General features: G+C 47.2%; 1 protein-coding gene across 1 annotated transcript; it reads right to left on the bottom strand.

Moving 5' to 3' along the window:
- Window positions 1-6,922: 6,922 nt before the first annotated feature.
- Window positions 6,923-8,857, bottom strand: LOC123993965 (P2Y purinoceptor 14-like). The gene is made up of 2 exons (XM_046296453.1): window positions 8,777-8,857; window positions 6,923-8,555 (listed from the first exon to the last, which is right to left on the bottom strand). The coding sequence occupies exon 2, from the start codon at window positions 8,540-8,542 to the stop codon at window positions 7,463-7,465; it is 1,080 nt and encodes a 359-aa protein (XP_046152409.1). The 5' UTR covers window positions 8,543-8,555; window positions 8,777-8,857; the 3' UTR covers window positions 6,923-7,462.
- Between the last annotated feature and the right edge of the window lie 7,959 nt (window positions 8,858-16,816).

Consider the following 16,816-nt stretch of genomic DNA (forward strand, 5'->3'; position numbering starts at 1 on the left):
GAGAAAGAACCCAACTCCTCTCCTCAGGACCGTAACGAAAAACGATAAAAAGGGAAACTAGGGTACTACTCTAAAAAAAAAAAAAAAAATGAGACACGGGTAGAGAACTGAAAGCTTTAGAGCAAACAGGACCAAACAGGCCAGGAGAGTAACAACTAGGGACAGACTGAGACACAGCAAGGGCAGGAACAAGAACAGGAGAGATGCGATGGCAGGGAACAGACTGAGACCCAGCAAGACCAGGAGCAGAAGCAGAAAAAAATTACCAGACTTCTTCTGCGCGCAGTCTGAACACGCAGCCACGAAACGGTGCGTGTCACGCTCCTGAGTAGGCCACCAAAACCGCTGGCGAATAGAAGCAAGCGTACCCCGAACGCCGGGATGGCCAGCTAACTTGGCAGAGTGAGCCCACTGAAGAACAGCCAGACGAGTAGAAACAGGAACGAAAAGAAGGTTACTAGGACAAGCGCGCGGCGACGCAGTGTGCGTGAGTGCTTGCTTAACCTGTCTCTCAATTCCCCAGACAGTCAACCCGACAACACGCCCAACAGGAAGGATCCCCTCGGGATCGGTAGAAGCCACAGAAGAACTAAAGAGACGGGATAAAGCATGAGGCTTGGTGTTCTTAGTACCCGGGCAATAAGAAATAACGAACTCGAAACGAGCGAAAAACAACGCCCAACGAGCATGACGCGCATTCAGTCGTTTGGCATAACGGATGTACTCAAGGTTCTTTTGGTCAGTCCAAACGACAAAAGAACGGTCGCCCCTCCAACCACTGTCGCCATTTGCCTAGGGCTAAACGGATGGCGAGCAGTTCGCGGTTAGCCACATCATAGTTACGTTCCGACGGTGACAGGCGATGAGAAAAATACGCACAAGGGTGGACCCCATCGTCAGTATCGGAGCGCTGGGACAGAATGGCTCCCACGCCCACCCCCGACGCGTCAACCTCAACAATAAACTGTTTAGTGAAGTCAGGTGCAACAAGGATAGGAGCGGATGCAAAACGCTTCTTGAAGAGATCAGAACAACAATCATACGACCGGTGAGGAGGAAGGGAGTTGGTTCTGGACCGACTGAAGACCGTGCGCAGACCATGATATTCCTCCGGCACTCCTGTCAAATCACCAGGTTCCTCCTGAGAAGAGGGGACAGAACAAACAGGAGAAATAGCAGACATTAAACACGTCACATGACAAGAAACGTTCCAGGAAAGGATAGAATTACTAGACCAATCAAAAGAAGGATTATGACACACTAGCCAGGGATGACCCAAAACAACAGCTGTAAAAGGTGAACAAAAAATCAAAAAAGAAATGGTCTCACTATGGTTACCAGATACAGTGAGGGTTAAAGGTAGTGTTTCATATAATATACTGGGGAGAGGACTACCATCCAAGGCAAACATGACCGTGGGCTCCCTAACTGTCTGAGAGGAATGTCATGTTCCCGCGCCCAGGCTTCGTCCATAAAACAGCCCTCTGCCCCAGAGTCTATTAATGCACTGCAGGAAGCTGCCGATCCGGTCCAGCGTAGATGGACCGGTAAGGTAGTACAGGTACTTGACGGAGAGGACCGTCTAGTAGCGCTTATCAGTCGCCCTCCGCTTACTGATGAGCTCTGGCCTTTAACTGGACATGAAATGACAAAATGACCAGCGGAACCGCAATAGAGACAGAGGCGGTTGGTGATTCTCCGTTCCCTCTCCTTAGTCGAGATGCGAATACCCCCAGCTGCATGGGCTCAACACCTGAGTCAGTGGGGAAAGACGGTAGTGTCGGAGAGAGGGGAGACACAGTTAACGCGAGCTCTCTTCTATGAGCTCGGTGACGAAGATCTACCCGTCGTTCAATGCGAATAGCGAGTTCAATCAAAGAATCCACGCTGGATGGAACCTCCCGAGAGAGAATCTCATCCTTAACCTTAGCGTGGAGTCCCTCCAGAAAACGAGCGAGCAACGCCTGCTCGTTCCAGTTACTGGAGGCAGCAAGAGTGCGAAACTCTATAGAGTAATCCGTTATGGATCGATTACCTTGACATAGGGAAGACAGGGACCAGGAAGCTTCTTTCCCAAAAACTGAGCGATCAAAAACCCTTATCATCTCCTCTTTAAAGTTCAGATAATTGTTAGTACACTCAGCGCTTGCCTCCCAGATAGCTGTGCCCCACTGCCGAGCCCGACCAGTAAGGAGTGATATGACGTAGGCAATCCGAGCTCTCTCTCTTGAGTATGTGTTGGGTTGGAGAGAGAACACTATATCACACTGGGTGAGAAAGGAGCGGCACTCAGTGGGCTGCCCAGAATAACATGGTGGGTTATTAACCCTAGGTTCCGGAGGCTCGGAAGAACCGGAAGTAGCTGGTGACACGAGACGAAGACTCTGATACTGTCCTGAGAGGTCGGAGACCTGAGCGGCCAGGGTCTCAACGGCATGCCGAGCAGCAGACAATTCCTGCTCGTGTCTGCCGAGCATCGCTCCCTGGAACTCGAGAGTAGAGTAGAGAGAATCCATAGTCGCTGGGTCCATTCTTGGTCGGATCCTTCTGTTATGCAGGTGAATGAGGACCCAAAAGCGACTTGGCGAAAACAGAGTCTTTAATCCAGTAAAGTAAATCTACAATCATACAGCATAATTCCACTCGTAATGACGAGAACAGACTGGAGACTCGATCATGAACTGCAGGTTGCCTCGGGAAGGCACTTGAACGTAGCAGACTCAGACACCTGCTCACCACGCAGCATCTGAGGGAAACACGACACGACAGGGCGATACACAGACACAGCACGGTGAACAATAGACAAGGATCCGACAGGGCAGAAACGGAAAACAAGGGGAGAAATAGGGACTCTAATCAGGGGGAAAGATAGGGAACAGGTGTGGGAAGACTAAATGATTGATTAGGGGAATAGGAACAGCTGGGAGCAGGAACGGAGCGATAGAGAGAAGAGAGAGAGGGAGGAAGAGAGAAAGAGGGGAACGAACCTAAAAAGACCAGCAGGGGGAAAACGAACAGAGGGAAAAGCAAAATGACAAGACAAAATAAGACAAAACATGACAATACTCTCTGTCGGCTCCCGAACGTAAGGCTCTCGAGGATTATTTATCTGTGTCTCTTGACGCCGGTACCATAGTGCCTTCTTCCTCTCCGGCCGGGGCGGGGTTCTTTTTTTGTTAAGAAAAAGGACGGTACTCTGCGCCCCTGCGTGGATTATCGAGGGCTGAATGACATAACGGTTAAGAATCGTTATCCGCTTCCCCTTATGTCATCAGCCTTCGAGATTCTGCAGGGAGCCAGGTGCTTTACTAAGTTGGACCTTCGTAACGCTTACCATCTCGTGCGCATCAGAGAGGGGGACGAGTGGAAAACGGCGTTTAACACTCCGTTAGGGCATTTTGAGTACCGGGTTCTGCCGTTTGGTCTCGCCAATGCGCCAGCTGTTTTTCAGGCATTAGTTAATGATGTTCTGAGAGACATGCTGAACATCTTTGTTTTTGTCTATCTTGACGATATCCTGATTTTTTCACCGTCACTCGAGATTCATGTTCAGCACGTTCGACGTGTTCTACAGCGCCTTTTAGAGAATTGTCTCTACGTGAAGGCTGAGAAGTGCTCTTTTCATGTCTCCTCCGTTACTTTTCTCGGTTCCGTTATTTCCGCTGAAGGCATTCAGATGGATTCCGCTAAGGTCCAAGCTGTCAGTGATTGGCCCGTTCCAAGGTCACGTGTCGAGTTGCAGCGCTTTCTAGGTTTCGCTAATTTCTATCGCCGTTTCATTCGTAATTTCGGTCAAGTTGCTGCCCCTCTCACAGCTCTTACTTCTGTCAAGACGTGTTTTAAGTGGTCCGGTTCCGCCCAGGGAGCTTTTGATCTTCTAAAAGAACGTTTTACGTCCGCTCCTATCCTCGTTACTCCTGACGTCACTAGACAATTCATTGTCGAGGTTGACGCTTCAGAGGTAGGCGTGGGAGCCATTCTATCCCAGCGCTTCCAGTCTGACGATAAGGTTCATCCTTGCGCTTATTTTTCTCATCGCCTGTCGCCATCTGAACGCAACTATGATGTGGGTAACCGCGAACTGCTCGCCATCCGCTTAGCCCTAGGCGAATGGCGACAGTGGTTGGAGGGGGCGACCGTTCCTTTTGTCGTTTGGACAGACCATAAGAACCTTGAGTACATCCGTTCTGCCAAACGACTTAATGCCCGTCAAGCTCGTTGGGCGTTGTTTTCGCTCGTTTCGAGTTTGTGATTTCTTACCGTCCGGGTAGCAAAAACACCAAGCCTGATGCCTTATCCCGTCTGTTTAGTTCTTCTGTGGCTTCTACTGATCCCGAGGGGATTCTTCCTTATGGGCGTGTTGTCGGGTTGACAGTCTGGGGAATTGAAAGACAGGTTAAGCAAGCACTCACGCACACTGCGTCGCCGCGCGCTTGTCCTAGTAACCTCCTTTTCGTTCCTGTTTCCACTCGTCTGGCTGTTCTTCAGTGGGCTCACTCTGCCAAGTTAGCTGGTCATCCCGGTGTTCGAGGCACTCTTGCGTCTATTCGCCAGCGCTTTTGGTGGCCGACTCAGGAGCGTGACACGCGCCGTTTCGTGGCTGCTTGTTCGGACTGCGCGCAGACTAAGTCGGGTAACTCTCCTCCTGCCGGTCGTCTCAGACCGCTCCCCATTCCTTCTCGACCATGGTCTCACATCGCCCTAGACTTCATTACCGGTCTGCCTTTGTCTGCGGGGAAGACTGTGATTCTTACGGTTGTCGATAGGTTCTCTAAGGCGGCACATTTCATTCCCCTCGCTAAACTTCCTTCCGCTAAGGAGACGGCACAAATCATCATCGAGAATGTGTTCAGAATTCATGGCCTCCCGTTAGACGCCGTTTCAGACAGAGGCCCGCAATTCACGTCACAGTTTTGGAGGGAGTTCTGTCGTTTGATTGGTGCGTCCGTCAGTCTCTCTTCCGGGTTTCATCCCCAGTCTAACGGTCAAGCAGAGAGGGCCAATCAGACGATTGGTCGCATACTACGCAGCCTTTCTTTCAGAAACCCTGCGTCTTGGGCAGAACAGCTCCCCTGGGCAGAATACGCTCACAACTCGCTTCCTTCGTCTGCTACCGGGTTATCTCCGTTTCAGAGTAGTCTGGGTTACCAGCCTCCTCTGTTCTCATCCCAGCTTGCCGAGTCCAGCGTTCCCTCCGCTCAAGCGTTTGTCCAACGTTGTGAGCGCACCTGGAGGAGGGTGAGGTCTGCACTTTGCCGTTACAGGGCACAGACTGTGAGAGCCGCCAATAAACGTAGGATTAAGAGTCCAAGGTATTGTTGCGGCCAGAGAGTGTGGCTTTCCACTCGCAACCTTCCTCTTACGACAGCTTCTCGTAAGTTGACTCCGCGGTTCATTGGTCCGTTCCGTGTCTCCCAGGTCGTCAATCCTGTCGCTGTGCGACTGCTTCTTCCGCGACATCTTCGTCGCGTCCATCCTGTCTTCCATGTCTCCTGTGTCAAGCCCTTTCTTCGCACCCCCGTTCGTCTTCCCTCCCCCCTCCCGTCCTTGTCGAGAGCGCACCTATTTACAAGGTACGTAGGATCATGGACATGCGTTCTCGGGGACGGGGTCACCAATACTTAGTGGATTGGGAGGGTTACGGTCCTGAGGAGAGGAGTTGGGTTCCGTCTCGGGACGTGCTGGACCGTTCACTTATTGATGATTTCCTCCGTTGCCGCCAGGATTCCTCCTCGAGTGCGCCAGGAGGCGCTCGGTGAGTGGGGGGTACTGTCATGTTTTGTCTTAGATTGTCTTGTCATTTTGCTTTTCCCTCTGTTCGTTTTCCCCTGCTGGTCTTTTTTAGGTTCGTTCCCCTTTTTCTCTCTCTCTTCCTCTCTCTCTTCTCTCTATCGTTCCGTTCCTGCTCCCAGCTGTTCCTATTCCCCTAATCAATCATTTAGTCTTCCCACACCTGTTCCCTATCTTTTTCCCTGATTAGAGTCCCTATTTCTCCCCTTGTTTTCCGTTTCTGCCCTGTCGGATCCTTGTCTATTGTTCACCGTGCTGTGTCTGTGTATCGCCCTGTCGTGTCGTGTTTCCCTCAGATGCTGCGTGGTGAGCAGGTGTCTGAGTCTGCTACGTTCAAGTGCCTTCCCGAGGCAACCTGCAGTTCTTGATCGAGTCTCCAGTCTGTTCTCGTCATTACGAGTGGAATTATGTTTTATGATTGTAGATTTACTTTACTGGATTAAAGACTCTGTTTTCGCCAAGTCGCTTTTGGGTCCTCATTCACCTGCATGACAATGGACATTGTTACTTCAGGTATTGTACGGCAAGGTCAACTCATCCAAATGCAATAAGCCTAAATACGCACCAAACAGTATTTATCCAAGATAAAGACTGGAAATGGCTTTGTTCTCTTTCATGAAAGGCTGCTGATCATCCACCAGTGACAGTGATATCATCAAAGTGAGCTTCTGGCTTTGAACAACAGGTATTTCACTCTTTCCTCTGCTCCTCCGCGTCTCTGTGATCAATCTATGCTGTTAGTCGAAGCCCAGCCTGTTTTTGTGCAGTAGGTGATAAAACTAAATAATTCAACCCATAATTTATTTGATAAATTACTGAATAACTGAGTGAATCCTGACAGTGATTGGATTAGACTACTTAAAAGTTTGATAATATGCTGCCTCTTCTATACATACTCGCATGCTTACTTAAATTGATCAGTACTCTATTATCATTTAATATACATTTGATAGAAATGTTTTGAAAGCAAGAAAATAAAAGTCGGTGTTATGAGACAATCCCTCATGAACATCAAATGAAATGAACTTTGGTGAACTGAATCAGTACTTAACTTTTGCAACTGTAAAAGGCAAATATCCACATAAATAAACTTCAAGGCTCTATTGTGTGGAAATATACATTTATTGATCTCATGGCAGAAAAACATATTTTACAAAGTGTACAAGACTGACACAACATGGCCATTACAGCTTTTGTTAGTAGTTCATCAAATTCATACGTTTTCAGACAGAGGTTGTGACAATAAACCTTTTTTTGGGGACATATCCGTGGCATACCACGGCTTTCAGCCAATCAGCATCACCAGTCAGGGCTCGAACCACCTGGTTTATAATGCCCTTTTAACCATGACAACCTAAGGTCACCATAAGTGTGAGTAATATACTCAAATAACAGACTGTACAGATACTTATACAAACACCATTCTTACTGGACCAACAATTATATCTACAAAGGCCAGTAAGAACTTGATAACAATGGTTCATATATATATATATATTAATATTTCATAATGTACATTCAATAATACTCTTCTATACTTTATTTTATAGAGTCAATAGTATCAACAGGATTAACATGTATTGTACATTATAAATAATTTCTCAGTTACTAATCTAAATAGATTTTTAACCCCATTGTGCAAAATGTTAAAAACTCCCTGCCTTAGATGGCTCTATATCTCTGTAAAAGATTGATTAATACTGATGCGTCTACTGTTGTGTCTACTGTTAACAGCATACATGGTCTTAAACTGCCCCTGCAGGGCACAGAGGATAGTCCTCCTATAGGTGCAAGACAGGAAGTAGTAGATTATGGGGTCCAGACAGCTGTTGAGGGAAGACAGGAGCAGAGTGAGTTCATTGAGGATGTGAAGAATCTGCTTACTGTTCAGGGCCTGAATCAGATCCATTTGGGCCAGGACGTAGGGCACTCGCACCAGGTGGTATGGCAGGAAGCACAGTGTGAAGATCACCGGCACCACAAAAGTCTTCCGGACCACCCTGCTCTTCTTCCGCTGGGCCTTGGGGTCCAGGTTCCCTAAGGACATAGTCCTCACCTTGGTGGTTATGCTGGCGTAGAAGCAGAGGAAGAGGATGAAGGTGGCACAGAAGAAGGCCACCATGGTGAGGTTGGCCAGGCCCCCCAGGAGACCCTTATGGTGGAAGTGGAAGCAGATCTTGTCACAGGGTTGCTGCCTGTCATTCCTGAGGAAGAACAGAGACATGCCCAGGATCAGGCTTGCCCACACCGAGAAGGACGCCCGGTGGCTCCACCGCACCCTGTGGATTCTCAGGACCCACACAGGCTTGATGATCTTCAGGTAGCGATCCAGACTGATCAGGCTGAGGAACAGGATGCTGGCATACATGTTGACGTAGAAGAAGATGCCCAGCACCTTGCAGATGTAGAAGGGGCCCTGGCTGTTGTGGTAATAGACCCGCATAGGCAGACACAGCACCAACAGGAAGTCAGCTATGGCCAGGTGTCTCAGGTACACAGCCATAGATGAGTTGGAGTGCTTCTTCAGGAAGAACACAAATATGGTCATGGTGTTGCTGACCAGGCCGAAGAAGCAGATTATTGAGTAGAGAATGGGTAAGGCAGGAGACAGGATGCCGTCATGGATCTCACAGTTGCCGTTTACATCAACCCCACTGGTGTTAACTCCTAGTTCCATCATCGGCCCACTAACGGTGGTATTCGATCTAGTCCCAAAGGCCGAGACACAAGCTGAGTCACACGGACGACACATGCTGATCAATCATCTAAAGAAAGGCAAAAGTTTAATTAAAACCCATATATTTCAAAGACCGTGTTTTATAAACACCATGCATACAATTTTTTTCTTTCAATGTAAGAAAAAGTATAATCAAATGAAACAAACAAACTGTATGAAAGTTGCAATATTTGTTATATTATGCTGTGTTGATTGAAGTCTGGATAAACTATCAAGCCATGTTATTACAACCAGAAAACAAGAACTTACATGGGTAGCTGCTCTGCCCTCTGCTCCACTCAGTCTCAGACTGAAATGAATGAGTTCCTGTGCATGAGCAGTGCTTTTGACAGAACCCTGTCCCATCAAGGAAATACTGAGATGTGACGTGAGTCAACCATCAAATCATCCCTGTTAAGACAGCTGATGTTGCTTCCTCAATCGCAAAGCTTTCAGCGAAGTGAAAATGAGACAGGCTGTTCTGAGGGCCCTGTCATGACGTTGATCTCTAGATAGATGAGGAGGATTAATATTTGAAAGAAAAACCAACATTGTCTTGATGTAATGAACTTCGTCTGTTGTTTGGAGAGAGTCAGACCGAAATGCAGCGTGTAGGTTACTCATGACTTTTAATGAAGAAAATACGGTACATGAAATAACTGAAAATATGAAAACAACAAACGAGTGAAACTAATTACAGCCTATCTGGTGACTAACACAGAGACAGGTACAATCACCCACGAAATACAACGCGCACTCAGGCTGCCTAAATACGGTTCCCAATCCGAGACAACGAGAATCAGCTGACTCCAATTAGGAATCGCCTCAGGCAGCCAAGCCTAATAATACACACTCCCAATTAATACAAACCCCAATACGAAATACAACATATAAACCCATGTCACACCCTGGCCTACCCAAACATATAACAAAAACACAAGATACAATGACCAAGGCGTGACAGAACCCCTCCCCCTAAGGTGCGGACTCCGGGACGCACCTCAAGAGCATAGGGAGGGTACGGGTGGGCGTCTGTCCATGGTGGCGGTTCTGGCTCGGGACATGGACCCCACTCCATAAATGTCCTAGTTCCTCCCCTTCACGTCCTAGGATAATCCACCTTCTCCACCGACCATGGCCTAATAGTCCTCACCCTGATCCCCACATAACTGAGGGGCAGCTCGGGACCGAGGGGCAGCTCGGGACCGAGGGGCAGCTCGGGACCGAGGGGCAGCTCGGGACAGAGGGGCAGCTCGGGACAGAGGGGCAGCTCGGGACAGAGGGGCAGCTCGGGACAGAGGGGCAGCTCGGGACAGAGGGGCAGCTCAGGATAGAGGGGCAACTCAGGATAGAGGGACAGCTCAGGATAGAGGGGCAGCTCAGGACAGCAGGGCAGCTCAGGACAGGGGGGCAGCCCGGGACAGAGGGGCAGCCCGGGACCGAAGCAGCCCAGTACTGAGGGGAAGCCCGGTACTGAGAGGGAGCCCAGTACAGAGAGGAAGCCTAGTACTGAAAGGAAGCTCAGTACTGAGAGGAAGCTCAGGCAGGTAGTAGGCTCCGGTAAATCCTGGCTGGCTGGTGGACCTGGATGATTCAGGTTGTCTGGCCGATCTAGAAGATCTTGGCAGACTGGCACTTCTAGCGGATTCTGGCAGACTGGCACTTCTGGTGGATCCTGGCAGACTGGTGGGAGAGTAGGCTCAGGTACTGTTTCCTGCTGGGCCGACTGGCGGCGCTGGGCAGACAGGAGACTCCAGCAGCGCAGGAGAGGAGAAAGGCTCTGGCTGAGCTGAACAGGCGGGAGACTCCAACAGTGCAGGAGAGGAGAAAAGCTCTGGTTGCGCTGAACAGGCGATGCGCACTGGACGCGCTGGGCCGACTGGGAGCACTGGTGGCGCTGGACAGACAGGAGACTCCGGCAGCGCAAGAATCAGATTACAGGAGAAAGGCTCTGGCTGTTAGCTAAAAGATTCAGGCGGGAGACTCCGATAGCGCAGGAGAAGAGAACAGCTCTGGTTGCGCTAAACAAGCGGGAGACTCCGGCAGCGCAGGAGGGGAGAAAAGCACTGGCTGCGCTGAACAGGCGAGGCGCACTGGAGGCCTGGTGCGTGGTGCTGGAACTGGTGGTACTGGCGCAGAGGACACGCACAGGAAGCCTGGTGCGGGGAGCTGCTACCGGAGGACTGGTGTGCACGTAGAGGTGGCTCTGGATAGACCCGTGCAGGACGCACTGCAGCTCTAGAGCACCGAGCCTGCCCAAGCTTACCTGGCTCGATGCCCACTCTAGCCCAGCCAATAGGAAGGGCTGGTATGTGTCCCAACTGGCTCTGCACCCGCACTGGAAACACCGTGCGCTCCATAGCATAACACGGTGCCTGCCCGGTCTCTCTAGCCCAACGGTGAGCACAGGGAGTATGCGAACAGGTTTCCTACCTGGCATAACTATTCTCCCTTTTAGCCCCCCCCTAATATTTTTCCCCGGGGGACCGGTGACTTTCTGGTTTCCAACCGCGTCGCGCGTGCTGCCTCCTCATACATGCGCCTGCTCCGCTTTAGCTGCCTCTATTTCCTCCTTGGGACGGCGATATTCTCCCGACAACACGGCTGCTCCCAGGGTCCTTGACCGTCTAATTCCTCCACCCATGTCCAAATCTCCAAATGATGCATTCTCTCCCATTGCAACTGCTCTTCACGATTAACAGGGAGAGTAGGCTCAGGTCTGTTTCCTGACTCAGCCACTCTCTCTCTGCGCTTTCCCCTGTTACCTTCAGTTTTCGCTCTGTATAGCAATGCTTTCCTTCTCGATTCCATACGTGTATAGCCCTCTTCGCATTGCTGTAGGGAATCCCAGGCGGGCTCCTGCACTCGCTCTGGGTCGGCCGCCCACCTGTCGATTTCTTCCCACGTATAATCCCTGCTTCTGCCGTCCATAGCGTCCTCCTTTAGATCCTGCCAGTTCACACGCTGCTCGGTCTGTGAATGGTGGTGGGTGATTCTGTAATGAACTTCCTCTGTTGTTTGGAGAGAGTCAGACCGAAATGCAGCGTGTAGGTTACTCATGACTTTTAATTAAGAAAATACGGTACATGAAATAACTGAAAATACGAAAACAACAAACGAGTGAAACTAATTACAGCCTATCTGGTGACTAACACAGAGACAGGTACAATCACCCACGAAATACAACGCGCACTCAGGCTGCCTAAATACGGTTCCCAATCCGAGACAACGAGGCCTCAGGCAGCCAAGCCTAACTAGACATGAATTAACAGTCCAGCAACTCCGCAATAGAGGCACAGGCGGTCACACCCCTAATAATACACACTCCCAATTAATACAAACCCCAATACGAAATACAACATATAAACCCATGTCACACCCTGGCCTACCGAAACATATAACAAAAACACAAGATACAATGACCAAGGCGTGACACTTGACTTCATTGTTTTGGGGACGATATGAGGTTATGATGTACTGCTCCTAGGTCTATGGAGTACAAACAAGCGTTGTGAAGACAATAAATATTGTAATCAGATTACAGATACTTTTGGAAAAATAGATGATTACTTCTTGCATTACTTTTAATTTGCCCACACCATTAGGGTACTTGGAAAAGATTCAAAGTTCAGTTTTGAATTTGATACGGAAAGGGAAACGTCACAAAAGTAAAATGACCACACTCCAGCAACCCAAAGGTCTTGGGGGGGGTCTAGGTTTACTCAACTTCAGGTTATTGTAACGATCCTCTTCATCTGATGAGGAGTAGTCAAACATAATGAATGATGAAGGTTTATTATCCTTTCATGACCAAAAAATATGTATAATTTATCTGGTTCGTCATTTAAAAACAACTTGCAGTTAACTGCTATGTGCACTTATGGAGTCCTATGGAGACAACCACTCCCATTCCATCCACTCTCTGAGTTTTTAGTTAGCAAGAAAACAAGTGGAGGTTTTGTATTCAATCTACAGGGAATTAGGAAAATATTCAGACCCCTTCACTTTTTCCACATTTTGTTACATTATAGCCTTGTTCTAAAATTGATTCAATTGTTTTTTTCTCTCATCAATACAATACCCTATAACGACAAAGTAAAAACAGGTTTTTAGATAATATTGCATATATATTATATATATATATTATATATATATTGCAAATTAATCACAAATAAAAAACATTTATATAAGTATTCAGACCCTTTACTTAGTACTTTGTTGAAGCACCTTTGGCAGCGATTACAGCCTAGTGTCTTCTTGGGTATGACACTACAAGCTTGAGAGTTTCTCACATTCTTTTCTGCAGTTCCTCTCAAGCTTTGTCAGGCTGGATGGGGAGCGTCGCTGCACAGTCATTTTCAGGTCTCTCTAGAGATGTTTGATCAGGTTCAAGTACAGATTCTGGCTGGGCCACTCAAGAACATTCAGAGACTTGTCCCGAAGCCACTCCTGCGTTGTCTTGGCTGTGTGCTTAAGGTCATTGTCCTGTTGGAAGGTGAACCTTCACCCCAGTCTGAGGTCCTGAGAGCTCTGGAGCAGGTTTTCATCAAAGATCTCTCTGTACTTTGCTCCGTTCATCTTTCTCTCGATCCTGACTAGTTTCCCAGTCCCTGCCGTTGAAAAACATCCCCACAGCATGATGCTGCCACCACCATATTTTATGAAGGGATGGTGTCAGGTTTCCTCCAGATGTGATACTTGGCATTCAGGCCAAAGAGTTCAATTTGGTTTCATCAGACCAGAGATTCTTGTTTCTCATGGTGCTCTATAGATGGTGGTCCTTCTGGAAGGTTCTTCCATCTTCACAGAGGAACTCTGGAGCACTGTCAGAATGTCTATCAGGTTCTTGCTCACCTCGCTCACCAAGGCCCGTCTCCCCGAATGCTCAGTTTGGCCTGGCGGCCAGCTCTAGGAAGAGTCTTGGTGGTTCCAAACTTCTTCCATTTAAGAATGATGGAGGTCACTGTGTTCTTGGGAACCTTCAATGCTCCAGAAATGTTTTGGTACCCTTCCCAGATCTGTGCCTCGACACAATCCTATTTAGGAGCTCTACGGACAATTACTTTGACCTCATGGCTTGGTTTTTGCTCTGACATGCACTGTCAACTGGGGGGCCTTATATTCATATTTTATTTAAGGCAGTCTGAATACTTTCCGAATGCACTGTATATCATTAGAAACTAATCTATGACTCTTTAGTGTCTTGCTACAGGATGTAGCAGCAGGATGTGTTCAAGATAGTCTCACTTCCTGTCAAGAAAAAACCTCAGACCCCTCACCACACTAACCTTACAGAGAATATATAGGGCACTCTTTTCACATGATCCAATTATCTGTTTCATCAGGAAAAACGTTTTGAAAAACTCTTGGCCCTACAGTGACCATCCTGTAAAAAAAGCTTGTTTTATAAGGAGGATGGGATCCACCCAAATCATTTGAGTTCCTGGATCCTTTCACAGCAGTATAAGGCTGCGTTGAGACAATTACTTATCAATGACCCGAGCCCAGCTCAGTAAATCCTTACCAACGTGTCACTGTGTTCTCATAATGCTGAATAGGATGTCAGTGTGCGGAGCCGAGAGGGTCGTCAGCTAATGACCCAAGAACACACCTGGGCTCGAGTGTGTCCCAGGATAAATACACCTCTTCCCCATTCATTGAGGAGACTCTCTCCATGCAGACACACTGAACGATTTTGGTTGTGGCCTTTTTGTGTCTGTTTTGTTTGTTTGCGTTGGCACTGTTCAACACCCCTCATTATCACATTTATGCACGCCAATCACTCACTTACACTACTGATTACTGACTACAGACACACACCATTGTTATTTGTATTTAGTTTACTTCAGTTTATAAATATATTATGTTATTCCTTATCTCCACGTTGTCTCCCTTTTTGTTACGAACTTTGAGCCAGTTCGTGACACAGGTCAGAGAGTCTACAACCTGTGTGGGGGGCTTGATTCTGCTGACGGTAAATTACTGTATTGGCTGGTTCGTGACACAGGTCAGAGAGTCTACAACCTGTGTAGGGGGCTTGATTCTGCTGACGGTACATTTCTGCATTGGCTGGTTCGTGACACACATATTTCCAGTTAAAGAGGATGTTAAATGGAATAATTCACCATTTCACTTTTGTAGTAATGCAGCTTGAACTTTATACTGAAATATCAAACCACATTGAAAAACAAACTTATAGAACAGGAAATTATATGCTTTAGCAGCCTGCAAAAGCACACTTTCACAACCCACATGCTAAAACTCCAAGCCACCTATCGCAGAGATAAGTAATCAGATATGTCGATGTTATCGATGGTGCATTGCAACTTTGCTTCTCAGTTCATTCAGAAGAAGTGAAGCCACCTCATATATCAAGGTGTTTTAAGAAATGTTTCTCTGCACATTCGTCTTCTGAAATTATGGATGCATTGGCATCGGGAGGCATTTCTCATTTGTAATCTGAGACAATGGAGCAAGCTGCATCTGTGCTGGTGTGTAGTCTACTGTAGCGTCCACGTGGACTGTGTGTGGCTGACGATTCAACCTGTGCACAGCTCAAGCTACACACCAAAGCACAGCACTGATACACCCACAGCGGATGGCAGTGGGATTGTTCGTGATACCAAATCAATACACCACCCCAATAACTAATTTAACGGTCTGTTTATTGTCTACCATTATTTCCACCCTCCTGTGTCAATCTGTGGTACCTGTAGTGTTTTGTCTGGTCACATTGTCAGGGAAACTCTTCATCCTATTTAAAGCTGTTCAAGGTACTCCCTCCTTCAGTTCTTTACAAAGTATGACATGCACATGTCAAGCAAACGGCAACCCTTTTTGGTTTCACAAACATTAAAAGGAACAGTAAATGTCTGAGGTGGGCCTGGTTTCATGTAGCAGTGCATGCAGCTGTGCAAACACGCCATCCGGAGAAAACAGAACTTCAGGTTATTGTGGCCACAGAGCATAGCTGTATTAGTCAGGCCGAGAGTGACATATCTTTATCTCATATCTCACACAGATGTTGTCAAACATGAAGCAGAATACATCCACTGAATTTAATGTACATTGTAAAAAAGAAAGTGTTTTGTTACACAAACTAGTGGCAAATGAGCTGCCACCACCTTGAAAGGAGACGAAACCTTAACTTGGCTGGAGTATTGAAACACATTGTTGTGAGGGTATTGGGACAGATTTAAGGTGTTCTGAAACATTAATCTTGAGGTGTTCTGAAACATGACATGGTGTGTTGTAACACCATAATTTGCAAATAAATTCCTAAAATATCCTACAATGTGATTTTCTGGATTTTTTTTCTCATTTTGTCTGTCATAGTTGAAGTGTACCTATGATGAAAGTTACAGGCCTCTCTCATCTTTTTAAGTGGGAGAACTTGCACAATTGGTGGCTGACTAACTACTTTTTTGCCCCACTGTAAGTGTAAGTGTCAGTGTCATAACCCCTTGCCAGAGACTGGGAGCCCTAACCCGGAAATGCTTGGAAACACTATTAGTCCTGTGTAGCCGAATTGGATCCCTACTCCTTTGGTGTGGTTTCCTCTCTAAATCTCATAAACACCATGATTGTATTTCAAATCCTGTTTCACGCCAAATTAGATCCCTTATGGAGTTTCCAAAAAACTGTAAATGGGAGTTTCCTCTTATTGTATGTTCCCTGCCCTTACAGTATATGGTGTGTTTATAAACTCATTGTTAATTCCAAAAGGTCAAATGTACAATATTATGCTCAAAGGACAAGAGAAAAGAAATACGTGTGAAAATACAAATTATTACATTTGTCCGGGATAATGAGTACAAAATTACTTTTCAATATTTTATTGCAAATTCCAAAACATTAAAAAGTATTCAAACATTTGTATATTGATAAAGGCAGTTCAAAGCTCTATAAGGTATTTATCATAAGAAACGTGACATTTTACACACTCATGGAACAAAATACAGGCAATGACTGTTAATGTTAGCAGTAGCACTCATACAAAACCTCAGCCCATGGCTAAATCAAAATCAAAAAATCAAATGTATTTATATAGCCCTTCGTACATCAGCTGATATCTCAAAGTGCTGTACAGAAACCCAGCCTAAAACACCAAACAGCAAGCAATGCAGGTGTAGAAGCACGGTGGCTAGGAAAAACTCCCTAGAAAGGCCAAAACCTAGGAAGAAACCTAGAGAGGAACCAGGCTATGTGGGGTGGCCAGTCCTCTTCTGGCTGTGCCGGGTGGAGATAACAGAATATGGCCAAGATGTGATCCACCAGTCATCCATTATGCTAATGCCTGACCTAAGCCTT

Source organism: Oncorhynchus gorbuscha, linkage group LG02 (genome assembly GCF_021184085.1).
Source record: "Oncorhynchus gorbuscha isolate QuinsamMale2020 ecotype Even-year linkage group LG02, OgorEven_v1.0, whole genome shotgun sequence".
Taxonomy (NCBI): Eukaryota; Metazoa; Chordata; class Actinopteri; order Salmoniformes; family Salmonidae; genus Oncorhynchus; species Oncorhynchus gorbuscha.

Coding starts and splice junctions, on each gene's coding strand:
- LOC123993965 (XM_046296453.1), bottom strand. CDS start 8,542: ATGTGTCGTCCGTGTGACTCAGCTTGTGTCTCGGCCTTTGGGACTAGA.